Genomic DNA, 27,759 nt, shown 5'->3' with positions numbered 1-27,759 from the left:
GTAAATACGGAGTATTACATACACATATGATGTGTATAATCCTGTATATCCTAACGTAGTACATTATTTAGTTTATAAATTTTATTTTAATAGGTACCGACATTTCTTCATATTTAATTATTTTATTTACTAAATTTGATTATAATGTTGTAAAAATTATAAAAAATACAATTAGTATTTATCACTAATCAAAATAGACTATAATAATTAATAAGTTAGTTATAAAAATGTTGTCCCGTATTATTGATTATAAAATTGAGATCCGTAAACATGATTGTGTGTAATTTCCGTTTAAACTACGGAATAAATACTTTTTCCCGATTAATATTCCCTATTCCAAAATAAATGGGCTATCATATATTCATTTAATGGGCCGAAAATTAAGCCCATAATCAAACTTAAAGTCCAATATACAGAAAAATCTTGCAAAAAGAGCAAAATTTCCTCATTTCTTCTCCGAATTCAGAAACGGAATTCAGAGTGTGCACCGCAACGACAGCGTTTCGAAGCTATGGCGAATCAAGGAGCGAAGAAGCGCAAAGAAGAAAACGCTCGACACATGAAAACTCTACTCCGTCTCATCATCGCTTCCAATGTACAGCTTTATCAAACGCACATCCAATTTTCTATTTTTTTTTCTTGTTCTGATCGAAGTGAATTCGATGGAATTTCTGATGCAGGCGATCTATGTAGTGCTGAGGATGGGAGTTTTCTACTCGAGTTTCACGTGGAAGCATTGGTTAGGCTTGGTTTTGACTTCGCTGGCCTACGTGATCCCCTACCAGCAGCTCGATGCTATGGCTAAACCTAGCTACACTGAAGGCGGCGACCTCCTTGACGGCGGATTCGATATGAGCACCGGCGGAATTTGCGGGTGCGTCCATCGTTTTCGTTATTGGGACTCATTTTGGGGGTTATGATTAGTCTCGAATTTTACCAAATCCTTATTGACTAATGAAATTATTCATCCATCATATCGCTGTTCCTTTCCTGTTTCAGAAATCAGAATTGTGAATGCTAGTGCTTAAGTTGGAAATTATACTATAATAATTGGCATCGTTGTAGATCCTTGTGAAAAATGCAAGATTTTTTTTACTGCTGGGGTGCTTTTTGCAAATATGATAATTCGATTATCTGATTGAGGTGATTTGAACATGTATTTCCTCCTGTTTTACAACTCTGCAGATATTTGCATGATGTGATCTACATTACTTGTTTCGTTCAACTTAGTTCCATCATCTCCGGGAAGTTCTGGTACATATACTTGGTGGTAAGGCTTTCTATCCCCTCCTCATCGATAATAGACCATTTAATTGCTGAGAGAGAGACAGAAATGTTCAATTTGTTGCGTGGTTATGTTGTTTGGTTTGCGTATAGAACGTTTCATTGTCGGTCCATCATTCTTCATCTTGATTGATAACCATTCTAAGAAATTAGTCTAATTGATACTTATTCAATTGATGATCCGCTTCTCCAACAAAAGGATTACGGGTACCTCTTGGAACAACTAGTTTAAAGTATAACTTGGTATATCTAATTGCTAACTGTGTATATAGGCTTTTCTTGAAACCAAAGTAATTGCGGCATTTTCAGAAACCTGCTGTCTGGGTATCATAAGACAATTTTGAAACTTTAACTGAAATGAAACTCGTTGAACCTTGGAGTGGTTCAAAGCATATTAGCAGTCTCCAGAAGTAACATAGTGTAGCAGAGGTCTATTATTTTTTATAATCACCTAAATAAGAGCAATGGTATTGTTCGCTCTTAGATTTACTTGTCTGTGTTATCTTTCCAACGATAGCTCATTATTTGTTTATTTTATTGATGGCAACAAGCCCCTTGCATGCCACCATAAAGTATCATGAAAGTTTGTTCAATAACATTGCTGACCTATGAGCCTTGCCATGAATTGGTTGCATAATACTTGAAGCAACTTTCTTTTAGCCACCGTGCACATTCTTACTGCTGTAGAGTAGTTGATTCAATGAATTTTGATTGCTTTATTGGATTATCTATGTATGTCCAGATTCCAGGATTTGCTGCGTATAAACTATTTGGCCTTGCGAGAGGGTTTATGTCACAGGGTTCAGAGGTACTTCATTATCCATTCCACTTTCTTACTTCACCTGGTGGATAAAATCTCATGCCATTTGATTCGGTGCAGGGAGGTGAGGAAGACGAGAAGACAAAAAAGAAGAGAGAGAAAATGGAGAAGAAGGCTGCAAGAGGCAAGTTTGTCAAGACCAGGACCCGATGATGTGGATTTCTTCACACTGAAGTTTTGAGGAATCAGGCGTTAAAAATGCACCAACAATGGTGCCTAATATATTCCAATGTCGGGTTTATGTTGTATCAATATCTGAGAAATGGTGTTACAACGGATATGAACAAGTTTTTCTCTCATGATTTTCTCCAAATATAAATAACTCCTGCCAACACATGAACTGAATGGAAATAAAATAAGCCAGAAATTCAAATTTAAGTTCTGCAGTGGTAAAACAGGGAAGCAATCAATCTGATAACAGAAACGTAATAACGGCTTTCAATCATGGTTAAGAAGATTCTGTACATTTGAATTAAATCATGAACTCTCTACAGTTATTCTGCAATAGCTTTGAACCTGCGCTCCAATGTCCATGTAGCTTCGTTTTTGTTGTTTATTCTCAAACTATATTCTTGATAGTATCCACTGAAGCTAATCATTGATATGGTGGCTCTACAAAATTAGACATGAAACTCCATTAGATATTCGAATTTGGTAAAAAACAATGTCCAGGTGATGCACAGTGATTTGAGAACGAACCTTATGCAAGAAATAGCATGAAAATTAGTCTGAATTTTCAAGATACCAAAGGCAGTCTGAATCAAGTGTAACTTACCTCAACACAACAGGTTCGGGATTTGATGAACCACTGGCTTTCTCTATCTTCTGAACTACAGCATTACTGAAAATAAAAGTGGAGAAAGAGATTAGTTGAGGCCTCGAAGAAGTGGATAATCATGGACTACTGATTGCAAGTTATTCCAGAATTTCTAAATGCCAAATAAGAGTGTAGTAGCCATCAATGATATATCTTGATTGAGTAAACTAACCTTCTGACTCCAGCTGAGAAAGCATGATGGAATACAAGATGATGAGCAGGATCCAGTGCATCGCTAACAGAACCAGGAATTATTGACCCAAGAAGGCTGTTTGACTTTCTGCTCTTGAATACCAACAATATAACCACACTTATACACGAGAATCAGTTTACAAGCATGCAAATGTAGCTAGAGTAAAGAGTCCCTCAGGAAGGACAAACGAGTAAGATCAATTTGGTCATTTCTTCAAAAGGAACAGAAAACAATGTACATCGATTTTTGGCAACTAAGAATCTAAAAGACAACAATCTCATTTCGATGTCAATTTGACAGCCAAAATAAACTGACTTGTCAAATGGACGATAAAGCATTAAGAAAATCAGGAGAAGTACAGTTATAAGCCATTACCTTTCATTAAGATCAAAGCCCAGGGAGAAAATGTGAACAGAACCTGAAGAGCTTGTAGCAAGAAGAATATCTGGAAGATCAGCTGAAGGCCCAAATGACAGGGAAAAGATCGTCGACGAATATGTACCCCTACGGAAACTGTATGACTGACAAACATAAGACAGCTGAGCTCCCAATATAAGAAGTAGACAACTCAGCAAATTGCAGAAGCTGTCGTTAAAGTGCAAATATCTCAACAAAATACAAAATTTTGTAAGGGGATCATTAATTAATACTCTAATATGTAGTTAAAATCTCTAATTTTCACCCAAAAAGGAAATGACTCAGCTTCAGCGGGACGGCTCAAAAAGGAATATGACTATGCTACAAAGGGACGAGGGAGTATTATATCTGCTGGATATCCAGATTAAGTACATCTAAGTAACTTTTAAGATTTCATTACAATAGTCGTTATTAAAATTAGATCTGCAAATGGTGAAGATAAGCATAAAGGACGTGGTTCTAATCACTGATACAAAAGTAAGGACTTAGTGATAATACAGCACTCCTTTATTGATGACCATCAATTAACCTTTACGTGATTATGAAAAGTTCTATTAGGAGCAATATTTAGGCACAGATCTTGACCTGCTAATCAGGGCGAAATCTATACCATCACATCCGAAAGCAAAGCAGAAAATATTTAACTAAGAAGCTCAAGGATTTCAAAGAAATTGGAAGCAAACATGCTTGAGCATAGCATGGCTAAATATTTGCTGATTCACCTTAGTTGCATCAGAGATTAGATGAACTCTGATTATAGTTCCGTGTTCAGATGCTGTAGCTATATACGTCCCATTTGAAGAAAAAGCCATGGCAATTAGGGGCGAGCGATGGGCGTCTATCTGCAATTTACCCTCTAGTTAGGTAAGAAAAGTGGAGTGGAGACAAGAAATTCCTTGTCACCAAATCAACTAGCAAGGCATAACAAGTAAACTCTTCTCACAAAACATCAAAAGTAGCACACAGGACATGAAGCAGAGCCAATGCATCCAAGTTATCTTCCATACCAGCAAATGAATTATTTACATTCCAACAGAAGTTATGTTAATATATATATATACATATAGGTTCTTGATCAACGCAGAACCAATTTTAAATACAGCTATGATATTGATGATGCGTTATGGATTAGAGTGTTTGGAGACTAAATAAGACTGTGGAAAGAACGAGGCTCGGGTGATGAGAATATTAAGATGGACTTTCAGACACTAGATCAGATTCAATAGGGATTGAAATCTTTAATGCCTTAGAACAATACTGGGAAATCCCTATAGAGAGACAGAGATATGCATGGAAACCCTCTAAAACCTCCAAAACATGTAGAAAGCTAGGATTATTACAAGGACATGGAATGAAGTATGAAACAATTATAAATGTTATGAAGCACTTGAATTTCATTAAAACAGATGATGGGGAGATATGGTAAAGTTGACGCAAATATACATGATATATCTAACTACATTTCATCAAGTAAAAAATCAGCTGAAAAATCAGAATTCAGATCACAACCTCACAGTGTGACTGCAGATCCACTACATTGTAGACTAGCAAAGACCCTTTTGTTGTACTAGCGGGAAGAGCTAAATAGGGATTATCCACGCAAGCAGAAAATGCACAAAGTCCTGAACAAAAAAGGAGAGCTGAGCGAGTCATCAAAAGATGTGATATCAAAAGATTTAAACATCAAACTTCCATTGTTTATGCAATGCTAAGCTCATCGATATTCACAACCAAGCAAAAAAAAAATCATGGCACTGAAGAGGTACTGGATTCAATTATATGTCATTCTAATTTGACTTGGTGATGTTATTAGCGATAACTAATCCCAATTTAGTAAGACCTTTCTCGGAAAAGTATTTCTCAACCTTAGTTGCCTCTTCCCCTTCCTCTCTAAAACAGTAAGGTTCAGTTATAGAAGGGAAGCTGTCGCAAACAATGTTAGATTAGTAAAAGAGAAATAGGGGTGGGGAGTAACTTCGAAGGTCACAGCCATGACCCATCAGAGTGTTGTAAGGATACATTTAGATGTACTATTAAAAGTTCCTTCAGTTAGAAACCACTTGGATGCAGAAGCTGAGCAGGTCAGATGTAAACAACTTATGCTTTGAAGTAAGATAAAATAGAGTATTTCAAAATCACCTTGTACATTAGGCACTGTATCAATAATCTGCTTTTTTTCCAAGCTGTTAACATCATAGATGTAGGTTTGCTCTTTAAACAAAACTATCAATCTGTACGAACAGTCAATGAATTTATAACTCATAAAATTAATTGGACAGAAATTCACATGGGGAACCATAAAAGAAACAAATATGGAATAATACCTTTTCCTATCCATACGAACAGCGAGAATAGAAGTCAAGAAGTTGAGTTCTCTGAGTGAAGTTCCATTAACGATATTGAACAAACATAATCTCCTTGGTGACAAAGAAGGCTAGCGCAGGCAGGTGAAAAACAAGAGGTTATAAATAAATAAGTACTATTAGGAAGGAAAATTAACAATATGATGGAAGAATGGAATAATGGCTATTGTGATAAAAAACAATGACTTTTCATAGAAGTAGTGTAATAAGTAAGCTGAAGGAACCTGTTCACCAGCCCCAACTATGGCGAGAAGATTTGTCCTGTATAGCATTTCAACAATGACGAATGCACCAATAGCTAGCAGAAGAAATTGAATTCCATTAGAAGATCTTCATTAGTTCAAAATACAGATATGAACATTATGATTTTCACATTCATGGTAATCTTTGATTCAGTTGAAGTCAAACTGCATATTACCAGGGCATGCCACGTGAATTGCTAAAGTTTACTCGTAGCCTGGGTGCATAGCCATCCCCTTGTATTAGAAGATTAATCAAGAACTAAACCACTTAAGCTAGCACACAATTCCTTAGTCATCATACCATACCACTTATGTCTAATTCAATAATGATACCATCATCATCATCGATGACTTTCGCAAAACATACATAACGAATGAAATGAAGTGGTCAGGTCATGCCAGCATCCCTATCTCTATGCTGTCAACTACAGTCTAAACATCTTTTTTTAACTCAAATAACCATCAATTACCCATCCAATTTCCGCACACATGATCCTGATACAAACGCACACTTTTTTCCGATGCTCATATACGCAAATACATAAAGAAATTTATTCAATTCCACACCCTAAAGAAAAAGAAAAGGAAAAAGGAAAAGGAGCGGAACTGAATTTGGAGGCCAAAACGTTACCTCGTTCATAGAGGAGCCTTCCGGTATCACAGTCGAAGATTTTGAAGCCGTCTTTGGTTCCAATTGCAAAGCAGCTGAGGGGAAGAAAGCATTAAGATATCTAAAATTGATGAATGATCATTAATTTGTAAGTAACGAAACCTGTTGTCTTGGTTGAAGGAAGCGCAGAGAATCGGATGAGCAGATGATTGGTTCGCCATTTGCGGCAGAATTCCCAGCTGTTTGAAGCAAAGTCGTTTGTAAATCCTTCCTTCAACTTCACTCCACTTCGATCCATGCTCGTCTCTCTTGAGTCTTTATATACTCCATATTGCAGCATATTTTAATTATTATATTGTTACTATCTAAGTCCATCAATTAATTGATTGTGATAATTATTCATCCCTCATAAATTCATTTAAACCAAGTAACGCACAACGAGTCAAAATAATCAAGCATAATAACAATATGCCCCATAATTTGATCGACCAAGATGATGAAGAAGAACAATGAATCAAGATTGAGAAAATGAACAATTCGAACAAACAATCAAATTTTTGGCCCAGAAATTTTGTCAGTTTTATTGAAATTGTCGGGTTAGTTTTTCTTAATTAATAAAAGCAAAAATAATACTCCTCCCGTATTAATATGTATAGTTCTTACAGAGAGGGTAAATTCAAGTATTCAACTGCCCTAATTGCAAAATTAGCCCCCAATTTGAAATTTTAAGTATTTGGTGCTAAAAATAGTGAATATATTAACATCACTAAATTTAATTTGATTTGAGCAAGTGCTTTCAAGTGGAAATTAATCAAATTGGACAAACAATTTTGAAAAAATTGCAAACAAAATATAAAATGGTAAAGCACCCCAAAATTTACCAAACATACAGTGAAAAAGCGTAAAAACCACCTTAGTCCAAATCTCCTTATCAGCATATATATAGGTACAATAGCAAGAATTCATCACAATCATTTTCTACTTTGATGCATTACAAAAAAAAAAGCGAGGCTACTAGAATGAAATGAGGGGAAAATGGCAGAAACCGAAGTAGCTAAAAATGACAAATTGGCTCTACAGTAACATATAATCAAGGTACAGAATTTATAATGTCTCGGTGAAAAACCTAAGAATGCTGCTGATACATTTTCTACGCCCGCAAAGGTGGCCTCTCTCTCATTATATTCGATGCTATTCCTCAATCAATCTTCACTGACGAAAAGAGGTAATGAACAAAGTAGAACGAAGTAAGTAAGCCAATGGTGCCCGTAGAGAGCATGATCGCGACTGCCATTATCAGTGAGTACCCGAGATAAAGTGTAGCCGACACTGGTCCACTCAGACTTTGGAGGTCAAAGACTAGATAGTTGATGGAGTACAAGAATACGTAGAGTGCAACAGAACCAGAGGCATAGAATGCTTTCCACCACCACATCCAATCCTCAACGCAGAGATGCATGTAGGTCAGGACAACAGATACTTCTGCGCAAACTATCACTAGCAACAAGAGAACGACAAGCAAGAAGCCGAAGACATAGTAGAACCTCCCAAGCCAGATGCTAGAAAGGATGAAGAAAAGCTCAATGAAGAGAGTTCCGAAGGGAAGAGTTCCAGCACCAAGAACGAGAAGCCATGAGGGGTATTTGCGCGCAGGAATCTCTCTAGGGATCTGGTTAGTGCGCACAGGGAACTGAATAGGTTCAGCTCGTGTGCCTAAGTGTCCGCCCAAGAGAGTGAGGGGCACTGAGATGCAGAACCAGAGTGCCAAGAGTATAAAGTACAAGGAGAGAGGAATAGCCCCAGTACTCTTACTTCCCCAAAGGATAAAGTTCAAGAAAGTCAAAATAACAAAAACGATTCCAGGGAAAAAGCAAGCTATTGACCAAGAAACTGATCTCCATTCTGTAGATGTGCCTTTAATAGTTGTCCACATTCTCACACCGACATAACCGGCAGCAATACCGAGGAAGAGATAAAGCAATATCATGCCAGTCAACAGCATGCCTCGTGAAGCTGGTGACATGAAACCAAGAGCTGCAAAGACAATAGTGACAACGGCCATGCCGGTAATCTGAACCCCATCTCCGACCATCACACAGAGTAACTTCGAATGGGAAGGCTCTCTGAAAACATCCCCAACCACAAGCTTCCATCCGGAAAGCTCCTCATTCATCTGGGCCTGAGCCTCTTTGTCCAGCTCTTCATACCTAGTCAGATCCCTTCTCACTGTTCTCAAAAATATGACAAAAACAATGCCTGCCAAGAAGAAAATCACCATCAGCGAGTTTAGAATTGAGAACCAGTGCACACGGGCACCTTCCATCTTCAGGTAGGCATCCCACCGAGATGGCCATCTGATGTCGCTTTTTACAAACTCCACGTCATATGTAAAGGTCACCCTCTCGTGTTCCCTTATAATCTGAGAGTTACCAATCTCTTGTGGACAGCTGACAGGTGGAACAGTATCAAACCTGTGGAGCTTAGTCATCTTCTCAGGGTCGTATTTAACACTACAAGGGACAACCTCAAAACCAACAATCTCAAAACCTGAAGCCTTCTTTTTGTCAGCTTCTGAAATGACACCCATACCTTCTTCACCTGTGCCAATTATCTCCACACCAGCCCCTTCATACTCATGAATCAATACCTTAAACTTGAGATGGTTAATGATGTAGTCATCATTACTGTTTTGAGGAGTATAACCAACTGGGTAGCCAGTCCATTGAATTTTAACCCCATTTTGGTTGGTAAACCTCATAGCAGGTAAGTTATCAAGTATCATGTTCACTTGATACAGATCCCGAGTTCTTTGCTTTAGAAGCTTTACATCATTTTCACTCAATTCAGGAGTGGTGCACAGGTAGAGAGACTCATTGACATTCATGCGGAATCGATATGGAGAGTTGTCAATCTGATCTCCCATTAGCAGCTCACCGAGATTCTCAGCACTTTTTTTAATTCCTCCTTGAGGCTTGCAGTAAGGTAGACTGTAATAGCTGAAGGGGAGCTCAGTTTCAATGGAGGTCAAAGAATTCACTTTGGCAAAAATCTCCTCTCCTGGTGAATATGTATGCATATAGCTTCCAGGTAGATAGAAACCATTGCAGGCTTGGAATATAAGAATCAAGTACGTGAAAAAAGTGCATGATTTCCTTCTTGAAATTGAAGGGAACGCCATTGCTCGAAAGAAGGAAAGCATAGAATATTCCCCAAACCCACTTGAGATAAGCTAAAATGAAGACATAAAAATCAAATCTGCAAAAGGAAGATTCACCCAATCAGTATACTGCTTCTTGATTTAAGTTCAAGACTACAAGTCTTACAATTTATTCGTAGCCCAGGGCTTTGAAGGACACAATACATGTTTACAACCAAACATAAACCAGAAAACATATTTAAAGCATGTTTCTCATACCTCTTGAATCAAGGTTCTGAAAAGAAATATCAAAGCATGTATTTTCCTAAAAGTGCTTCTAGTTAATACTTAATACTGTTATAGTGCGCTTTAATTATTGGAATGCATTTCATTGTCCATCCAGCAGAAGTTTAACTGCTCAATGGGGAAGAAAATATTAAAAACCGACAATTTGTCCTAATTCAAAGGTAGACTTCTAGATATGCCACTTTCTCTTGAAGGCATTTAAAACTAACTTGCGACTATCAAATATACAGTATGTGCACAAAATGGATTTCCACGTCTAGAAGCTCATATAGTCCAATAATTTCCTACATAGGACTTCAATTCAAGTAATGAGTGTAACTAACTAGCCACAAATACAAATACCACATAGCTAACAAAATACAAGGTTAATCGTTCAAACTGCTAAGCCTATCTGCCAACTGCTGATCATGACAAAGTTCTAACAAAGATAAAAATGATAGAAGCAGGTAGAGCATATAAGTAAACAAAAGGCAACATCTTACAGCATACCGATAACTTTTTTACACAGTTTGCAAGCAGAGATTGTGCTTTAGTCTTGGCAATTTCCATTGCAGTGTAACATCAACAAGAAGCCAGATTGGTGTGGTTATTATCTTATGTTCTCAATGCATACCAAATCCTAAGGTTCCCCACTATGATTATGTCATGATAGATCTTCAAAATAATTAGCTAAATATCTGGGCACATAAGAGAGTCAAAGACCACTCAAAATTTAGTAGTTTAGGCCTTTTATACATTTTGATAGCTACCTGAGAAATGACTATTGGGAATTTTTTATCATCATGCTAGTAAATGAATAGTGATCTCGAGAAGATGGTGAATCAAAATTCTGGTAGGGTACACAGTTTATTGAAATATGCAAAGATTGTTGGGCATCAACTTACGCAGCACAATTCACCTGTTATTGAAGCTACAACCAATAATCACTAATCTGGAAACTGACATTTTTCATCACGGATGTAAAAGGCTAGAACATATTACATGAGCATCTGATAAAATAGCAATATATCTATATCAGACAAATAAGGTAAATAGAGCACAAATCAATCAAATACACCTTTCTCCATATTGGTACAAATCATTAGGGCCAAAAGTAACAATAACTAATTATTCTACATCATGACATTGGGATCAAATGGAAAAGGTGAATAAATGAGCGCTGTAATTAAACAATGTTTAATTAATAATTATTTGTCATTTCAGTTCAGCAATGCATTCAGAAAACAATTTACATATAATAGTTAACTTGTGTCCAGAGCTGAATTTGCTTTTACTATCCCTTCGTTAGCATTCTCTCAAACTAATAAGAACCTGAGATCGCCAATCCAATTACCTCAACAGACGCACATATGCAAATCTTCAGTAACCAATCAACATCTATACACAAAAACAATCCCATAACCATATACAACAACAATCCTATGTATTTCACCGCGTGCCTTAGGAATAAGTGCATAAAAAGTGCAGACACTTGTAGGAGGTAGGCAAAAGAAAAACACACTGAAACTCAATAAAAAGTGCAGCAATCGGATTCATCGATTATCAAATAAAAAATTATCAACCAGATTCATCGTATCAAACATAGATCTACATTCCAAGACCAGTTGCAATCAGACCTTGTAAAAAAACGTTGATAGCAGCAGATACATAACTCAATTAACCACAAAGAGCTTGAAAATGGCCACAAATTCAATAATGAAAATTGAAAAAATCGAGAAACTAAGATGAATTTCAAAATACTAGTGAATTCCAAATCCAGAAATGCGAATAGGCGGAGCAAGGGAGATGAACGTACCGACTATGGATCTGAATCCGGAAGGAAGGAGATTAGGATTTAGGCCAAGCTTATGAAATGGAGAATTTTCTCGTGGAGTGGAATGTGTGTGAAAATTCGTGCTGGTATTGTATGGGTGCAGCAATGCTGTATCGCGTGATTTGGAAGAATAGATTTAGATCTGATTATCTTTTTTATTATCAAAAGACAACTTTAGCCATAGGCCTCCATCCATCGCTTATTATTGGGGAATTAGATCCTCGAAATCATTGACCAAAAATTTTACTATATTTTTACAAACTTTAAAATTCGTTACAATTAAAGATTTGTAGGAATTTTCCATAAAAATACAAGTAATTAGATGAATGAATACGACTATTTGATTATAATCAAACACATAAAATAAAATGTAGTGGTATGATATAAAAGATCATCAACTTATGTAAATTTTTGAATTGGGAATAAAACTTATTTCAAAACAAATTCACAATAAGTTCAAGATTTTTGTGACTTAACTTTAAGTCTATGGGAAATATCAAATTTCATTTTAAATCTGTGATTTTTGTGACCCCTTTATCATTTGATCAAATTTTGAATTTAACTTATAAATTTAATATAAATTGACTTTAAATGATCTTCCAATTATGTATGTCTAGATTCTGTGTGAGGGCACGTATATTTAGATTTAGAGGAATAGTTATATTGCTAACTCAATACTTAATTGCTATCTATAACTAAATAATAGTCATTAGATATTCAAATTAAGGGCCTAGATTTACAACAAATTAGTTATAACTAACTTTTGAAAAATATCTCAAAACTTGAAAAGCATATAGTTTTTTCGATTAAAATTATTTTTCCGCACAACATATATCAAATTAAAAATAATTTCATAGGGATTCTAACGAGATCTCACTTCCGGTGTCAAAATTTGAAAAAAAATTCAAAAATTTTCAATTTTTTCGTACAGCAACAAATGTCAACATGATATATAAAATATGTCAATATAATACATGAAAAATGTCAATATAAGCAATGTGTTAAAATTCTCAAAGCATTATGTTGACATTCTCAAAGCATTGTATTGATATTTTCAAAATACTATATTGACATTTTCATCCAAAATCATAATTTGGTAGTATTTTTTTATCTTTTATTATTTAATTAATAAAAATGAAAATTACAAATGACAAATTGTAGACCCACAAGTTTTTAAAAATCATATGGTCTTAAATTAGTTGTAATTAGCAATTAAATGATTAGTTAGCAATTGATCACTCCCTTTTAGATTTAATGCTCATCATTTTCTATAAAAACTACTCCTACACAGTATTATTCGAAAATACAAGCGCATATATAAACACCTATGAATATTTCGGTTTGCAAGATTGTATCCGTGACTAAATTTGTAGTGTGTTTGGTTCATGAGATTCAATCCCACGACTCAATCCTAGATGGATAATCATGGGATAATTAGTCATAGCTAAACCCCTATGATTAAAATAATCTCACAGCTCAATCCTAGATTGTATCTTAGTATTATTTTATCTTGAAAACCGAACACCACCTAAATATATCATTTAGGTACCATCGAATCATATTTCAGAGGCCAGAATATGAATTTCATAGAAGTTTGAGAATCAATTTGTGACAATTTATTTTCCTTTCCCTCCTTTTTTTTAGGTAAAAAAAAGTAGCAATACCTATTTGAAAATGCATTGTATTGAATTCTGAGAAACCGAATCTCATTCTTTTCAACATATGTTGGACAAAAGACAGAGTTTATTGGATCACAGATCATCTCGTTCACCTATTGCTAGATGAAAATGCAAATAGAAAAACGGTGATTATTCTACTTCTAACTATCTCCTAGAAATTTTGCAATTCATCCAAGTTGTGTTCTCAATGTCAAAGCCGACTCAACTAGAAACTCATAGGCAATCATACATAAAAAAGTCATTGTATTCTCATGTCAAAGACTCACTTGACGCAGCATAGAAACTTCTTCACACCGACAAACGTGAAGTTATCGAGGAGGGGTTTGCTTAGTCTCTAGGCAGTCTGAGACAGAGGCTCTGTTCCACTGGCAGCTTCGAGCCTGCACGAAGAAAGCCAATCAAAAATTGCAGGAATAAAAAAGCAGCCAAGAAGTTCGACTATGTTTTGAATTATGTGACAGTGCAAATATGCCTTTCATTTATATGACACCCTCTGATCCTTGCTGCTCTACACTACATTCCCTACTGCCTACTGGCAACTCTCGCTGCAAGTAAGAAGATGATGAAGGAGGAAGTCTGCTTGCATTTAGAGGTGGTGAGGAAATGTGACTAAGAAGAGGACAATGAACAAAGGGAACAAGAAGGATGCGTGATAAAAGAATGGAGTGCATCAATAATTAGCTTATGAAGATTGTGATAATACATGCAATACCTTATAGCCGACCAAGAATCAAACGTTTATTTACTACTTTATCCATGTTTATGAAGTAAGAGAGAGTGGTTAGCGCTCGAGGACAAAAGGCTTGAATTCGAGTCCACTGTGACGCGGCCTTTAGATTTATGTTCATTTAACAATAAAAGAGAGAGTATAAATGTAGACAGAAGTTACCTTTTAGCCCCTTCACCAACTTCAACTCTCAGAAAATTCCTGATCTTCACAGTGGATCCTACTTCCTGGGACAGATTCGCCAACACTTTCTGCAAAAAGTAGCAGAATATATATATCAATGATCCGTAACATTGCCACAAAATCAATCTGCACCTCACACAACCATTGTTAATGTAACTAAATAAGTGTTCTGTGATAAGTTGTAATTATAATTGCTTTCAAGCCAACTCTTGTTATTCGAAGAGAGATTCAGCAAGAAGCTGTTGCTGATCTGAAGTGCGAATCAATGCTTCTTATTTTGAGGGTTTAGGTTCAAACAGATGAAGGCAAAACTAATTATTTGCAACACTTCCATCTTCCATTAGATTTAGAAGAATCACTTTGAAATTTTGAATAACTTAAAGTATGTGGGAATTGAGGCTAAATTACAAGCCAAAGAAAAGTAACATCTAAAGATGCTAACTCACCGTTATGTTTACTGAATCGTCAACGATAAACTTCTGCTCCAAGAGGACTACTTCCTCATAATACTTTCTTAGGCGACCTTCAACCATTTTATCTATAGCCATCTGAGACTTCCCGGTTTTCTCTGCCTGCATAAGATAGAGATATATATTTACTTCCAATACTGAAATATGGACATCCAGATCAAGGCAGATTTACATTTTGAAGTTCCACGAGGTAGAGACACATACTTTTTGTTAACCATATATAGAAGGTAAAAAGGTAAGAAAATATCCAACAGGTACCTGAGACCTAAGAATATCACGCTCATTGCCAAGTGCATCAGCAGTAACATCTTCTTTTGACAGGAACAATGGTTTTGCAGCAACTAAATGCATTGCTATTTGTGATCCAACACGCTGTACAGCATCCAAAGGAGCATTCTTATCCTCTACCTCAAGAGATAAAAGTCCAGCAATGCGTCCTATACCTGAACTTTTGAAGTAATATTAGTAGTGAGTCCACTGACATAGCATTTCACATTAATATTTGAATAACACATTCATCCTCATATGAGTAAGAGGAGACTCATACAAGCAACTCCATCAGACCTTTATAACAAAATAGAAAGCTAGTTACCTGGCATGGGACTTGTATGAAGATATGTAGACAGGACACCATATGAAGGTGCAGATATTGCAAAACCTCCTCCAAGTTTGACATTCTCCCCCGTCATGACAGCCACCTCCGTAATTGCATTTTGTACTGTTTTCTCTCCAGTTAGCTTAGGATGGTCAAAGTTTATCTTTAAATCCTGTAAAAGAAATATAATATGAATCATGGACTTTAATCAAACCTGCGGAATAAATCAATGCAACAAAACAATTTGTGAGATCTCCGCAAGAATTTTAAAATATATTGAAGTTAGAACGAAGCACAACGGGGGAAACAGATAGTAGCATCATGACTAGTCAAACCAATGTGTGGTCTTCTCCATAAATTCCTAACAAAGTAACTCACCTCCAGAGACTCGGGACTGACTGGAATAGCTGCAGATGCTTGTGAAGAACCTTCGATCACTAAAGCAGATTTTGCCAAGCATAAGGCCTAAAAAATCATAGTTTGCATGAAAGGCATATTAGTGTATAGATCAAGCTTGGGAACACAACTATAATTATAAATAAAAATTAATCTTGGAAAAATAGATCCTCAAAGAGTATAATTGTTTTTATGCTTAACAGTAGTATTACTTAATCAAAAAGTACTAGCGACTATAGTGAAGTAATGAAGCTAATGATGAAATACTAGAGCGCAAATGAGAATAGTTGAGTCCCATACTTACCAAGTGCTGAAATATTTCATTCCTGGCAACAAAGTCTGTTTCACAGTTGAGTTCAACAAGAATCGCCTTCTTTTCATCCTGAGCCAATGCAAGAAAACCCTCCGCAGCAGTTCGAGAAGATTTCTTTGATGCAAGAGCAACCCCTCTTTTCCTTAACTCATTCTGTGCAGCCTCTGGAGTAACCCACCATAAATAATGCATCAATTGAAAATAAAAGAGAGAAGGACATTTGTGGCTCACCAATGTCCCAGTCGCAAGCAACAAGAGCAGATTTTACTTCCTTCATCGGAGCACTTGTTCTTTCCCTCAGCTGTTTTATGAGGTTAACTTGTTCAGATGAGGATGCTGCAGATGCGTAATTCCGAGTGAAGAGTATTCCAAAGCTATTGATACATCTGGAATTATTTGGTACACCAGCAGCATATCTTTCCGAGAGTGTAGTAAATAAGACTCCTTTTTGCGCGACAGAAGCATGGCCATGGCTGACCGGCCTAATCAGCCTTTTGTATAGAATTTCAACTGGACGCTTCATACAATGTGTCAAGCCCATCCCAATTATTATAAAGGATTAACAGTCAAAACCTGGTAGCAGTAACATGAGCATTAAGAGAATTCCATCCCACAATGATAAATGAGTGTATCAACAAATCCAAATCTTGAACATGTACAGATGCATAATTATGACTGCTTTAGGTATACAATGCTAATAACTACTGCAGAAACTTAGATTTCAAACACCCATTATACAATTCTACTATCCAATCACAGTTCCTCAATTCGATAGTACAATCTCACTGACAATATTGAGCTACATAAACTAGCATACATGCCATAAAACTGGAGCGAATTCTTGCGCCATTCCAATTTAAATCACAAAATCTCCTCCCAAAACTCAAACAAAGTAAAGTATGAAAACCCCTAATATTCCAAATCGAGTGTTGACAAAGTATCCATTATCTGAAATTGGTTGAATCGACAAAATCCCTTCGATTCTTAATCACGACAGAAATCCATTTCTCAATATAATTCATTGAATTCCACAGATGGGTTAAATTTGAGCAGATCAGGGGTAATAAGACCCCGATTCAGAGAGAGATTTACCTCGCCGCCGGAGTCCTGAACCGCGTGAACTGTAGATATTTTTGAACTGCTTGGGTTTTCAGAGGGTTTAAGGAAAACAGGTAACGCAACGCAGCAGCGGCGGCTGCTGTGCCTGCAAAGTGCAAACGACGACGTTTTCACTCAACTTTGAAAAACTTATCTCTATCCAAATAACTTTAACTTACTAGTAATCACTATTTTAGTGATTTTACGCTGAAATATTATTTCACTCTTTATTCGGAAATGTCGACGAACTTCTCTAAGCATTTTTTTTTATAAACAGTTGGCTAAATCTCACTAAACAATGACGCCATTAAAACTAATTGATTAATAATCTATTAAGAGCATGAAACAATAAAATTATGTCATTGATTATTTGGAAACGGCAATATATATATCATACTTCCTCTTTCCTCTGTCTCACTGTGAGTGGAGCCTTTCTAATTCGATACGAGATTTTATATAGTATTATTTTATGATAAAGTGGAGATAATAAAATATGAGTGGATGAAAAGTAATGTTTCTATTTTTAAAAATGTGTTATTTAGAATGAGACATTCAAAAATAAAATATGCACTTATAGTAGGATGAGGGGAGTAATAAAATTACGGAAGTGAAAAGTTTTTTCTGATTCTTTGTGATAAAGGAGGAAAGCGGAAGTAAAAGGGTTTTGTAAATTAACTGAATATTCATCTTCGTAGATGAAGGCTATATAAGGGGAATTATCAACGACATATTTCAAAGCAATCTTTTTCCGTCATCGAATCTATTATTCCATTCATTGTTCTTGCAAAAAAATGATGTAATCAGTACATTATTTTGTTAAGGAGCATCCATGTATGTCAGTCTAACTATATTATATGTTTAATTATTTCGTAGATATCAGATTTGTTAGAAATTCTTATATGTATCATAAAAATAAAAGCATATTGAATTTCCAATCCAGTTTTAGATTCTTTAATGACACTTTGAATGGTGGAATGCGTGCCATTTTGAATCTATTTCTTATGCGATTAAGTACGATTAACACACGCAAAAATTGGCTGATCTAGTACAAAATTATGGTGAAATCAATGGTACATTGGTGAAATCGATTACCCGTTTTATGTGCTGAATTGCATTCCATGTTCTTCGGATTGATGTGTGAGTAAATGTTGTAAATACATAAATACAGGATCTATAGGTGAGAGAATGTCATTGATTTTGTTAGAGTTTATTATTTGTGTTTAAATAAATATATAATGGTGTAATCATGGTAATTGTAGTGATAAAGATTTATAATTAGAATAGATTCACTTTGTAAATTATTTGATCTTTTGTTGTATTTATTGATTACTGATTATGATATACAAGTAATTTTTATACTATATAATTTTATTAAATACATTGAATGGAGTATTAAATTTTTGTTATACTACATAATTAATTAGTTATTTTTTTTATTTGATGTAGACATTGTTTTATCTTTATAAATTCGAATTAATTTACTAGTGTCACTAATTACAAACTCGCAGGACAAGCTACTATAAAATTAAATTCAATAAAATGCATGAGAGCATAATTAAGTGGTACACGAAATGGAAATCGTAATGATTAATATAAGTCTACTTTCTGATAATGTAAGTTTTTTGAAATAAAGAAACTCCCATAATTTCTAGAAAAAAAATAAAGAATCTCACATGCTGTAATTGACAATATGCTCTCCACCAGTCCTTCTCATCCACCACCACTCTGCTGTGCCAATCATTCCTACGATGGCATGAAGTTTGAGGTAAAGCTTGATTTTTTCAGCCTTTTTATTCATACCTTTTGCTCTCCAAATTGGTTTGTGATTGTAATTTGTAATTTGTAATTTGGGGTGTTTTTATACTTCAATGAAGTTGGTGTGTTTTTATACTCTTTATCGTTGAATCATGCATGTTAATTGCGGTTATCGTTCCTCTGTTTTCATATGAGTTCGAATTGGTTAATTTGTAATTGTAAAAACTGGTGAGATGAATTTTATCTTCATTACAGAAGTACTTGATGATTGATTTCACCCACCAAGTGTTTGTAGAATTGCTTGTTATGCTCTACTTTGTTGGTCTTACTTTTTCATCGTTTATCAGGTCTGAATAAGCTTAACTATCCATTGCTGTGAAACTAAGAATGGAAATTGAAGAACAGAGTAATACCAACCGGAAAGGTAATTTCTCAGAGTTTGATGTTTCTGATGTTGATGCATATAAGGTTTATGATAGGTTTCCCTTGTTACATGTGGGAATTTTGGATACGCAAATTTGTTATTTCAGCTAAGCATGGAAATATCTGCTAAGAAGAATATGACTTGTCCCAGTCCATCATAATGGCACAGACCACAAACGCATGTTATTTGAAACATTTTGCACACTGTATATACTAATACAACCATGAATGCATCCTTTTATTTCCTTATCAAGAAAAGTAAGAAGTCATGAGTTAGTCAATGACTGATGTATAAGAGAAAACATGCTCATAGGAATATGAAAGTCTCACTAGTTGTACTTGCTTTCCTAAGATTACAAATGGCTAGCGCTAGAGATTTCATCGTGGAATAAGAATAGGGAATCAGTAGATGAAAAAAATTCTCGTGATTAGTTGATGAAATAAAAATGAATTTCTTGAGGGAAGAAGTTATTTTGTCAAGCTGCCTTCACCGATGGAGTTTATTGCGCTTCTATTGGTTCTTTTCCAAATCATGAATTACACTTTGTTATGATAAACAATGATAAAATATTAAGTTTTTCTTGTTATTGCCTTTTAAAATTGCAAAGGTAATGATTTTGATGAGGAGCGGGATCAATCTAACACCGACAAAGAACAGGATGGGGTAGTTCATGATTTTGCTGATAAATATGATGATTCTCGTGCTGAAAAAGAACAAAGTAAGATACATGATGAAGGTAATATCTATATTTCAGTTTACTAACTTGATGAAAAATAAACATGTATGAATGTAAAAAGATAAAGATACTAATGAATCTAAGACCAGTCTTAATGTTATTATGTTTCTCTTTAGAGTGAATGATAGTATTTGATATGGTAGCTTTATTTGTTATAGGTGATAATACATGTTTATCTGGTTCTTTGATGGGTCTCAAGAGAGAAAAAGTTGAAGATATATATGATCTATATTGCAATCATGCTCTTGAAATTGGGTTTAGAGTTAGAAGATCAACTTCAAAATATAATGTTGCTGGGGTGTTGGTTCAGAAATGGATGGTGTGCTCATGTGAAGGAACTAGAAAGGGTAGAACCCCTAGTTCAACAAATGAAGGAAAAAATAAAACTACATTCATCACACGAACAAATTGCAAGGCTTCCTTGAAGGTAAAACTGAATGCAGATTGTTTGTATGAAATAGTTGATCATAACACAGAACATAATCATCCACTTTCTAGAAAAGAATGGAGTTACATGCATCGTTCTCAAAGACCAGTTAACATTGAGAAGGCTATTGTTATTGATGATATGATCTCTTCTGAAACCAGACAAGTTGATTCACTTAGATACATGGCGCATGATGTTGGGGGTGGCCATGAGAAAATAAATTCAATAGGAGGGGATGCACAGGAGCTAATTGACAATTTATACCAACAAGGTGTTGAAGATCCAGAGTTTTTTTTTAGAATTAAGTTAGATGATGGCGGCAGAATATGTAGTATTTTTTGGAGAGACTCGAGGATGAAAGAGGACTATATGATATATGGAGATGTTGTCGTCTTTGACACAGCATATAGAACTAATAAGTATAATTTGATTTGTATACCATTTGTTGGGATAAATAACCATTGGAAAAATGTTATGTTTGGTTGTGCATTTATGACAAATGAGAAGACTGAGTCATTTGAATGGTTATTTGAGGTTTTCAAGAAATCTATGGAGGGTCAAAGTCCTATGACATTGTTTACATATCCAGACCAAGCAATTGGGAATGCAAAGAAAAAGGTTTTTCCTACGACGATGCACAGGCTGTGCATATGGCATTTGTACCAAAATGGAGTAAATGAGTTTGAGAAATTAAAAGCTAACAAGTTCTTCCATGATGCATTTCAGAAGTGTGTAACTGGGTGTAGAAATGGCGATGAATTTGAGAAGTGTTGGAGGTCCATGGTTTCAATCTACGGATTACAAGACAACTCTTGGTTTAAAAGGTTGTATGATTTAAGACATAAGTGGTCCGCTGCATACAACAATGATATCTTTTCTGCTGGGATTCTATCTTCACAAAAAAGTGAAAGCATAAATACTACTATAGGATTCAATGCAAAAGAGACAGCCAACTTGAATGATTTGTGTATCATCTTTAAGAATATAGTCGAGCGTTGGAGAAGCAACGAAAGGAATGATGAACTCCAATGTTCAAGAGAAAAGCCTACCTCGTGCTTACCATTGACTGGATTTCTCAAGCATGCGTCTGAGGTGTATACTCAGACCATTTTTAAAGATTTTGAAAAAGAATTCCTGAAATCCATTTCCACCTCAATCAGGTTCTTGTCTGAAGAACATGATGTTAAACTTTATCATGTAACCGAGGCTGATGAGATCACATCTTACCAAGTGAATTTTAATGCGGTGGATTTTTCAGTAAGTTGCTCATGCAAGAGATTCGAAGAATGTGGACTATTGTGTTGCCATTGCTTGAGAATTATGCATGTTCATTCTATACCTCAAATACCAGAGTGCTATATTAAGAGAAGATGGACAAAATTCGCCAAACAAGATTTATGGGATAAATCTGCATCAGGGATGTTTGAGAAAGATAAAAGTGCAGCTACTTGGAGACAGAAAATGGTGAAAAAGTATTACAATCTTGTTCTAAGGGACCAAGAAAATGAAGAGGCAAGAGCAATCATTGAGGATGGATTGAATGCTATGACATCAGCTCTTGAGGCATTGGAGACTACATGGCAAACAAGGAATGCAACGGATGAAACTGAAATTTCAAGCTCATATTATGATATGTTGGATCCTTCACATTCGAAGGGACGAAAACAAAGAATAGATCATCTCCAGAAAAGTAAGAAGAAGAAGACTAGTGATGCATCAGATTCCAATCAATGAAAAGAAGTTTGGCACCAGAACTCCTAATTAGACATTATTTTTTGAAGTAAGTTGTTTTAGAACAATTTTCCTTACATTAAACTATACTTCCTGTTTTTGTGCTTCTTATATGACTTTTATTTATTTGATGGGAAAAATACATGAATACCAAAAAGGTATAATCCATCCATATTGATACGTTTGTTGCATAAGCAAAACTAAATTATAGTCGTTCCAGTTGTTGCTCAATTCTTACCATACTTTCATAAGTTTGGCATATATGTTGATGTTTTTTGGTATTCTGATATAGGTAGGCTTGGTTGAGGAATCATGGTGCAAGCAAATTTTAAGATATTTGTTTTATCCAACAATTATTTCATGTTTTTTGCAGAGGCCTTCTGTTACTCTTCTATACCAGTGCATTTTAAGCATATGGCTAAAATTTTGAGCTCGAAGCCCTCATTTTATAGGCTCATAATAAAATAAATGCCTTTAATCTTAGTGATAGTGTTACTTTTGTTCGGGATAATTGTCAATTTGTCACTTTTATTACTTATAGGATAATCCATATTTTCATTATTTTGTCTTAGGATACAAAGATGTTTTTGTAATTTAGTACTCGGTATTAGTATATAATTGATGATATATATTTTTTTTATTATAACATGGCCTCAAAAAAAGAGAGAGATATAATTTAGATCTTCAGAATAATTATTACATGCCTCACACATCCTCCATCTGATGCCGGAAACCTTGCGGGAGACGGCCTGCCATATCATCTGAACAGCCATTCAGGAAATATTGATTTTTAGGAAAAGGATTTTACATTCATTTTGCCTATGTTAATAAACCACTTATTAATTATGAAGAAACGATCAAATAATTCAGAATTTTATTACTAATACTATCTTATTCTAGTGTAAGTACAAAATTGGAACCGTGAAGACGAGTCATGAAATTGTTTTCTGTCATCAGTTTATTTTAATGATGAAATATAAAGCAATGGTCTAAAACTGTGAAAATGCTTAACTGTCTTTGTCTTCTAATCTTATCTTGAGTGATAATCAATCTTCATGAGTTATTGCCACTATCTTTTTCTTTACACAATTCACAAGTAGAATAGGCCCCCTATGATTGCTATAGAATGCAATGTACAAGCAATAATCTTTTCTCATTTCTTTGTTATTTTAGTGGGTGCATTGCAGCTATGCAATGTTACTATCATATTGCTTTAAGTAGAACTGCTAGCAAAAATACTTTGGTCTGAAAATTGAACCGAAAATGGCACCTTGGACCGAACTAGCACGACCCAAACTTTCACAACATAAACATGTCTAAACAAAAATTCATTTGATGACTTATATCTTGGCCCATTTAATGAACGAGCACTGTATCATGTAAAGCTTATAGCTCCTGAATTTTAACAAGTTTTGGAAGAAAACATTATTGTATATCTATGAAGATTGCTAAATATGAAGGCCAAACTCGAACTGGGTGTTTGAGGTGTAGCCAAGAGCATTAAGATGGGCAGCCATGGCCTTGTTCATGGAAGGCGGACCGCATCTCAGCATTTGCAGAGACAAAGGACAAACTTAGTGACAAAGGACAAACTTAGTGCTCAAGAGGCTGCAGTTGTAATGTAACTTAGATTTCACAAACATGGATGTCAAAAGCCGGAGGTGGGAGGTGAGCTTGAATCATCTCTTTTGATACAAATCCAACGCCTCCCTCCCATATCTTAGGAGGCTGAAAAAGTTCAAACAAGCATCAGGAAGTGTGAGTGCCAGTTTTGTACTACTACTCAACATGTCTTTCTGAGGAAATTAGATGAATTTTCAGTATACCTATTTCAGTATCTGATTATCTCAACTCAAAGTTAGTTAATGTTTTCCGACATGCTAAAAGAGAGACGTCTATTGAGTATATCGCTGGCTCGACACATACTCATACGAGCTCAGTTCACATTAAGAGGGTTGATGATAAGTTGGCATTTTATAAGCTCGTATGGGAATAAATATCCAAATTTGAAGATTTTAACAAACCATTTGATTTTTAACCACATCTACAGTAATCATCTTTTCGTGTAAAACAGTACACAATGCAATATAATTAAGCATATTTCCAGTAATTCAGGTGACAAGGATAATGACTAGGAGAATTTACAACAAATTCAACAAATTAATGAGTGGTAAACTTACTTTCTTGAGCACGTAGTAGATTTTGAATCCATCAGGGTATGTTCTTGCAAGATTATCCAATTCATTCTGAAACCGACAAATAAAACTACATGAGAGTTGAGACCATACACAACTGTATGCACTCCATCAGAATAAATCCAACAGTACAAGTTATTGAAGTGATTCTTGATGTTTTTTTAGCAATTATATGATGTAGATTCTATATGATATACTATATATCACCTTCAAGAGAATGTCCTTAACATTAGCATAAATCAGGTAAACCTTTGTTTTGTCACTGGGATTTTCAAGAACTGCCCTAGCAACCTGTTCACAAAAACAAGAACTATGAAGACATTGTTCATTGTGATTCCATTTGATTCATCATCAATCACCCCCCCTAAAATACAGAGGGGGGGAGAGAGAGAGAGAGAGAGAGAATGGTGAATATAGACCTGAAATATTGGGGTAATTCCAGAACCTCCAGCAATCATTCCAAATGCTCTCACTTGATTTGGTTGATACTTGAAATGGCCCTAACGACAACAGAATATAGCAAAAAGTTTCAAATATTAACTCAATCATCCAGAGAAGCAATATGAGAGATTCTTCAAATGAGCATTAAAGATTTACATGAAGGCTCATAGGTGATTTCATTTTAACATCAACAATTTTTAAAATGGTCAAAAGTAAGCTTGCTAAATTCGTGCATATTTACTTAGTGACGGAATTGCATATGGTCTACCATGATTAGCCTAAATATCTCCCACCTACAGAAATGGAAGTGTAACAAATTTAAATCGAAATAATTTGCTTAACAATCTCAAGAAGGTATATACTACTAAGTCTTAGAGGATCTTATGAGGGTACAAGGCCATGATATGCCGATGCAGTGACCATGTGAATCTTTAAGCCAAACAAGCTTTTATATCTCCAAACGGAACATAGAAGTACCACGAGATTGACTTGATGGGCTCAGTATCCCTTCTAACTAAAAGAGATTCTTACTTCACGAATTAGTTAGAGTGAAGAAGCAAAGATTACATTAATTCAGAGTGAAAAGGTGAGCAACTCAAAAAGTGCATTGGGATCATTCCATCTAAACCCCCACCCCATTTTTCCCCTATACTTTGGCTTTCACTGCCTGAGGGAAGCAATGGAGGGATTTTCTCAATTCGATTAAGTTGCATCTCTTCATGAATGCTTAACAAGAGACCATAGTAGGACAGAAGATACCTTTGGTCCTTTTATAGTCTCCTTCGTGCATTGTCCCAAAATGATGGGACATTCTTCCATGTTGATACATCTAGCATAATGTCAGTAAAATATACATAAAAAGTCAGCCAACACAGACAAAAAACCCGAAAAAAAAGCGTCGATGAGTATGTATAAAGATACATAACAAAACAAAAGGGATGCCCAACGGAAAGAAGATGCACCTTGATAACCAGCTCAAAATATCCAACATCAGAATCCAAAGTTATCGGATTGTAAGGTTTGATGACAACTCCACCTTGTCTATCCTTACCCCTTCGAGTATAAGACAACAAAGTAATTAAGCAGTAGTAAGTAAAAACCAGGACTAGTAATCCACGAAAGAATTTAGTAGAAAGAAATCATGAGCACAAAACTAAGATGGAAACTGACGTGCAAATTATGTGATGGCCTATAGGAAGTCCAAATACCGAGGTTGGTGTAGGTAGAGCAAATCTGAACTTAGCCACATTAGGACTAAGGTATGTTTTGTTGACCAGCTTGAACTCCTTGAATTTATCGGGATCCAAGCACACTGTCCACCACAAGATACTAAATCAAGTAGAAAATATGACCTAAACGATCTTATGTTTGGCAAGAATCCATCATTGTGTACTATTTTCCAAATAGTTAAGGAGATACTACTGGATACATCACATGAATTTGCTCTCCAAAAGCCTGTTTTATAAAGATCAAGCTCGGATGCTCCATACATAAATTTAAATGAAAATACAGTCATACACTTACAAAAGCCAAGCCACAATAGTCATGTCCAGTTCTCTCTTGAGCTTCTATAAACAAGATTAATAATCTCAAGTTCGACACCAGCTAAAAAAAGCATAAAACAATAAGTAGAAAAAACACAATCTTGAAGACCAATTATGAAACACTGTTTAGCAAACAAAATAACATCAACAATATAAAATGAAAACCTTTGGGCTTCTTCGATGATAACAAGAAATAAGCAGCACCAACACCAACACCAACGAGACCAACTGCAACGGCTATAGACAGTTGACCTCCAGGTGTTCCCAAGAATTCCATCGCACCCATAATCCTAAAACAACACCTAAAATTAAAGGGAAAGGAGTTCGATTATTGAGAGAGATGCTAAATCCCAATACATATCGTAAATACGGATGTAAGATTGAAAAAACAAGGAAATGGGTGCGTGACTAAGCAAATCATTGTAGATGTCACTAATAGTTTTATTACTGGTAAATTAAAACACAACGCATTCTAGGCTAGAAAAAAGAGAATCTTGAGAAAATTGGGAATGTGAAAAGGGATCTATTGTTTTATAGGAGAGAATGAGATGGAGTAATCGTAGGACTTCCGACAAATGAGAAGACTGAGTCATTTGAATGGTTATTTGAGGTTTTCAAGAAATCTATATATGGATTTTTTGGTAAGAGATTCGAGGAATGTGGACTATAGTAATTTGTGTTGCCATTGCTTGAGAATTATGCATGTTCATTCTATACCTCAAATACCAGAGTGCTATATTAAGAGAAGATGGACAAAATTCGCCAAACAAGATTTATGGGATAAATCTGCATCAGGGAGGTTTGAGAAGGATAAAAGTTCAGCTACTTGGAGACAGAAAATGGTGAAAAAGTATTACAATCTTGTTCTAAAGGACCAAGATAATGAAGAGGCAAGAGCAATCATTGAGGATGGATTGAATGCTATGACATCAGCTCTTGAGGCATTGGAGACTACATGGCAAACAAGGAATGCAACAGATGAAACTGAAATTTCAAGCTCATCTTATGATATGTTGGATCCTTCACATTCGAAGGGACGCAAAC

General features: G+C 35.4%; 6 protein-coding genes across 9 annotated transcripts; 2 read left to right on the top strand and 4 right to left on the bottom strand.

Moving 5' to 3' along the window:
• Nucleotides 1-435: 435 nt before the first annotated feature.
• LOC125188914 (uncharacterized) lies at nucleotides 436-2,403 on the top strand. Its single transcript, XM_048086013.2, has 5 exons — nucleotides 436-595; nucleotides 681-874; nucleotides 1,186-1,270; nucleotides 2,027-2,092; nucleotides 2,165-2,403. The coding sequence occupies exons 1-5, from the start codon at nucleotides 512-514 to the stop codon at nucleotides 2,255-2,257; spliced, it is 522 nt and encodes a 173-aa protein (XP_047941970.1). The 5' UTR covers nucleotides 436-511; the 3' UTR covers nucleotides 2,258-2,403.
• Nucleotides 2,404-2,471: 68 nt separating this feature from the next.
• ATG18B (autophagy 18 B-like protein) lies at nucleotides 2,472-7,289 on the bottom strand. Its single transcript, XM_048086011.2, has 11 exons — nucleotides 6,909-7,289; nucleotides 6,768-6,841; nucleotides 6,119-6,192; nucleotides 5,856-5,965; nucleotides 5,671-5,762; nucleotides 5,041-5,153; nucleotides 4,254-4,373; nucleotides 3,490-3,635; nucleotides 3,094-3,201; nucleotides 2,880-2,945; nucleotides 2,472-2,716 (listed from the first exon to the last, which is right to left on the bottom strand). The coding sequence occupies exons 1-11, from the start codon at nucleotides 6,965-6,967 to the stop codon at nucleotides 2,599-2,601; spliced, it is 1,080 nt and encodes a 359-aa protein (XP_047941968.1). The 5' UTR covers nucleotides 6,968-7,289; the 3' UTR covers nucleotides 2,472-2,598.
• A 370-nt stretch (nucleotides 7,290-7,659) lies between these two features.
• On the bottom strand, nucleotides 7,660-12,151 carry LOC125188704 (transmembrane 9 superfamily member 12). The gene is made up of 2 exons (XM_048085710.2): nucleotides 11,984-12,151; nucleotides 7,660-10,001 (listed from the first exon to the last, which is right to left on the bottom strand). The coding sequence occupies exon 2, from the start codon at nucleotides 9,943-9,945 to the stop codon at nucleotides 7,945-7,947; it is 2,001 nt and encodes a 666-aa protein (XP_047941667.1). The 5' UTR covers nucleotides 9,946-10,001; nucleotides 11,984-12,151; the 3' UTR covers nucleotides 7,660-7,944.
• Nucleotides 12,152-13,666: 1,515 nt separating this feature from the next.
• Nucleotides 13,667-17,613, bottom strand: LOC125186148 (translation elongation factor Ts (EF-Ts)). The gene is made up of 9 exons (XM_048082483.2): nucleotides 17,457-17,613; nucleotides 16,596-16,937; nucleotides 16,356-16,528; nucleotides 16,034-16,120; nucleotides 15,653-15,827; nucleotides 15,319-15,503; nucleotides 15,037-15,162; nucleotides 14,570-14,658; nucleotides 13,667-14,060 (listed from the first exon to the last, which is right to left on the bottom strand). The coding sequence occupies exons 2-9, from the start codon at nucleotides 16,903-16,905 to the stop codon at nucleotides 14,015-14,017; spliced, it is 1,191 nt and encodes a 396-aa protein (XP_047938440.1). The 5' UTR covers nucleotides 16,906-16,937; nucleotides 17,457-17,613; the 3' UTR covers nucleotides 13,667-14,014.
• A 1,463-nt stretch (nucleotides 17,614-19,076) lies between these two features.
• LOC125188539 (protein FAR1-RELATED SEQUENCE 5-like) lies at nucleotides 19,077-23,114 on the top strand. 4 transcript variants are annotated; one of them, XM_048085459.2, is made up of 5 exons: nucleotides 19,077-19,227; nucleotides 19,565-19,641; nucleotides 20,249-20,377; nucleotides 20,536-22,584; nucleotides 22,909-23,114. In XM_048085459.2, exons 2-4 carry the CDS (start codon nucleotides 19,605-19,607, stop codon nucleotides 22,536-22,538), a joined length of 2,169 nt encoding a protein of 722 aa, XP_047941416.2. In that variant the 5' UTR covers nucleotides 19,077-19,227; nucleotides 19,565-19,604; the 3' UTR covers nucleotides 22,539-22,584; nucleotides 22,909-23,114. The 4 variants fall into 4 exon arrangements, with proteins under 4 accessions (XP_047941416.2, XP_047941415.2, XP_047941419.2 ...); XM_048085458.2 differs by lacking the exon at nucleotides 22,909-23,114 and adding an exon at nucleotides 22,828-22,847; XM_048085462.2 differs by lacking the exon at nucleotides 22,909-23,114 and having other exon boundaries at nucleotides 20,249-20,359; nucleotides 20,536-22,707.
• A 734-nt stretch (nucleotides 23,115-23,848) lies between these two features.
• Nucleotides 23,849-27,743, bottom strand: LOC125188540 (NADH--cytochrome b5 reductase 1-like). Its single transcript, XM_089058822.1, has 10 exons — nucleotides 27,573-27,743; nucleotides 26,881-27,017; nucleotides 26,342-26,483; nucleotides 26,134-26,224; nucleotides 25,911-26,000; nucleotides 25,150-25,230; nucleotides 24,938-25,021; nucleotides 24,716-24,781; nucleotides 24,177-24,263; nucleotides 23,849-24,088 (listed from the first exon to the last, which is right to left on the bottom strand). Exons 1-10 carry the CDS (start codon nucleotides 27,617-27,619, stop codon nucleotides 23,984-23,986), a joined length of 930 nt encoding a protein of 309 aa, XP_088914948.1. The 5' UTR covers nucleotides 27,620-27,743; the 3' UTR covers nucleotides 23,849-23,983.
• Between the last annotated feature and the right edge of the window lie 16 nt (nucleotides 27,744-27,759).

Source organism: Salvia hispanica, chromosome 5 (assembly GCF_029641045.1).
Source record: "Salvia hispanica isolate PSC_SH4W2 chromosome 5, Shi_PSC_v1, whole genome shotgun sequence".
NCBI lineage: Eukaryota > Viridiplantae > Streptophyta > Magnoliopsida > Lamiales > Lamiaceae > Salvia > Salvia hispanica.
Note: the sequence above shows the minus strand (reverse complement) of the source record. Positions and strands in the feature narration are given on the sequence as shown.

Bases quoted from the DNA above. Each gene is read 5' to 3' on its own strand.
- LOC125188914 (XM_048086013.2), top strand. From the start codon at position 512: ATGGCGAATCAAGGAGCGAAGAAGCGCAAAGAAGAAAACGCTCGACAC. The intron at 596-680 runs GTACAGCTTTAT...TTTCTGATGCAG, and splicing joins GTCTCATCATCGCTTCCAAT to GCGATCTATGTAGTGCTGAG. The intron at 1,271-2,026 runs GTAAGGCTTTCT...ATGTATGTCCAG, and splicing joins TCTGGTACATATACTTGGTG to ATTCCAGGATTTGCTGCGTA.
- ATG18B (XM_048086011.2), bottom strand. From the start codon at position 6,967: ATGGCGAACCAATCATCTGCTCATCCGATTCTCTGCGCTTCCTTCAAC. The intron at 6,842-6,908 runs GTTTCGTTACTT...TCTTCCCCTCAG, and splicing joins TCCTTCAACCAAGACAACAG to CTGCTTTGCAATTGGAACCA. The intron at 6,193-6,767 runs GTAACGTTTTGG...TTCTTCTGCTAG, and splicing joins AAGGCTCCTCTATGAACGAG to CTATTGGTGCATTCGTCATT.
- LOC125188704 (XM_048085710.2), bottom strand. From the start codon at position 9,945: ATGCTTTCCTTCTTTCGAGCAATGGCGTTCCCTTCAATTTCAAGAAGG.
- LOC125186148 (XM_048082483.2), bottom strand. From the start codon at position 16,905: ATGGGCTTGACACATTGTATGAAGCGTCCAGTTGAAATTCTATACAAA. The intron at 14,659-15,036 runs GTGAGTTAGCAT...TACTTTTTGCAG, and splicing joins ACGATTCAGTAAACATAACG to AAAGTGTTGGCGAATCTGTC. The intron at 14,061-14,569 runs GTAACTTCTGTC...TTCTTCGTGCAG, and splicing joins GTTGGTGAAGGGGCTAAAAG to GCTCGAAGCTGCCAGTGGAA.
- LOC125188539 (XM_048085459.2), top strand. From the start codon at position 19,605: ATGGAAATTGAAGAACAGAGTAATACCAACCGGAAAG. The intron at 19,642-20,248 runs GTAATTTCTCAG...AAAATTGCAAAG, and splicing joins GAGTAATACCAACCGGAAAG to GTAATGATTTTGATGAGGAG. The intron at 20,378-20,535 runs GTAATATCTATA...TATTTGTTATAG, and splicing joins AAGTAAGATACATGATGAAG to GTGATAATACATGTTTATCT.
- LOC125188540 (XM_089058822.1), bottom strand. From the start codon at position 27,619: ATGATTGCTCTTGCCTCTTCATTATCTTGGTCCTTTAGAACAAGATT. The intron at 24,782-24,937 runs GTGATATATAGT...TGTCGGTTTCAG, and splicing joins TTAAGGACATTCTCTTGAAG to AATGAATTGGATAATCTTGC. The intron at 24,264-24,715 runs GTAAGTTTACCA...GAACTTTTTCAG, and splicing joins TCTACTACGTGCTCAAGAAA to CCTCCTAAGATATGGGAGGG.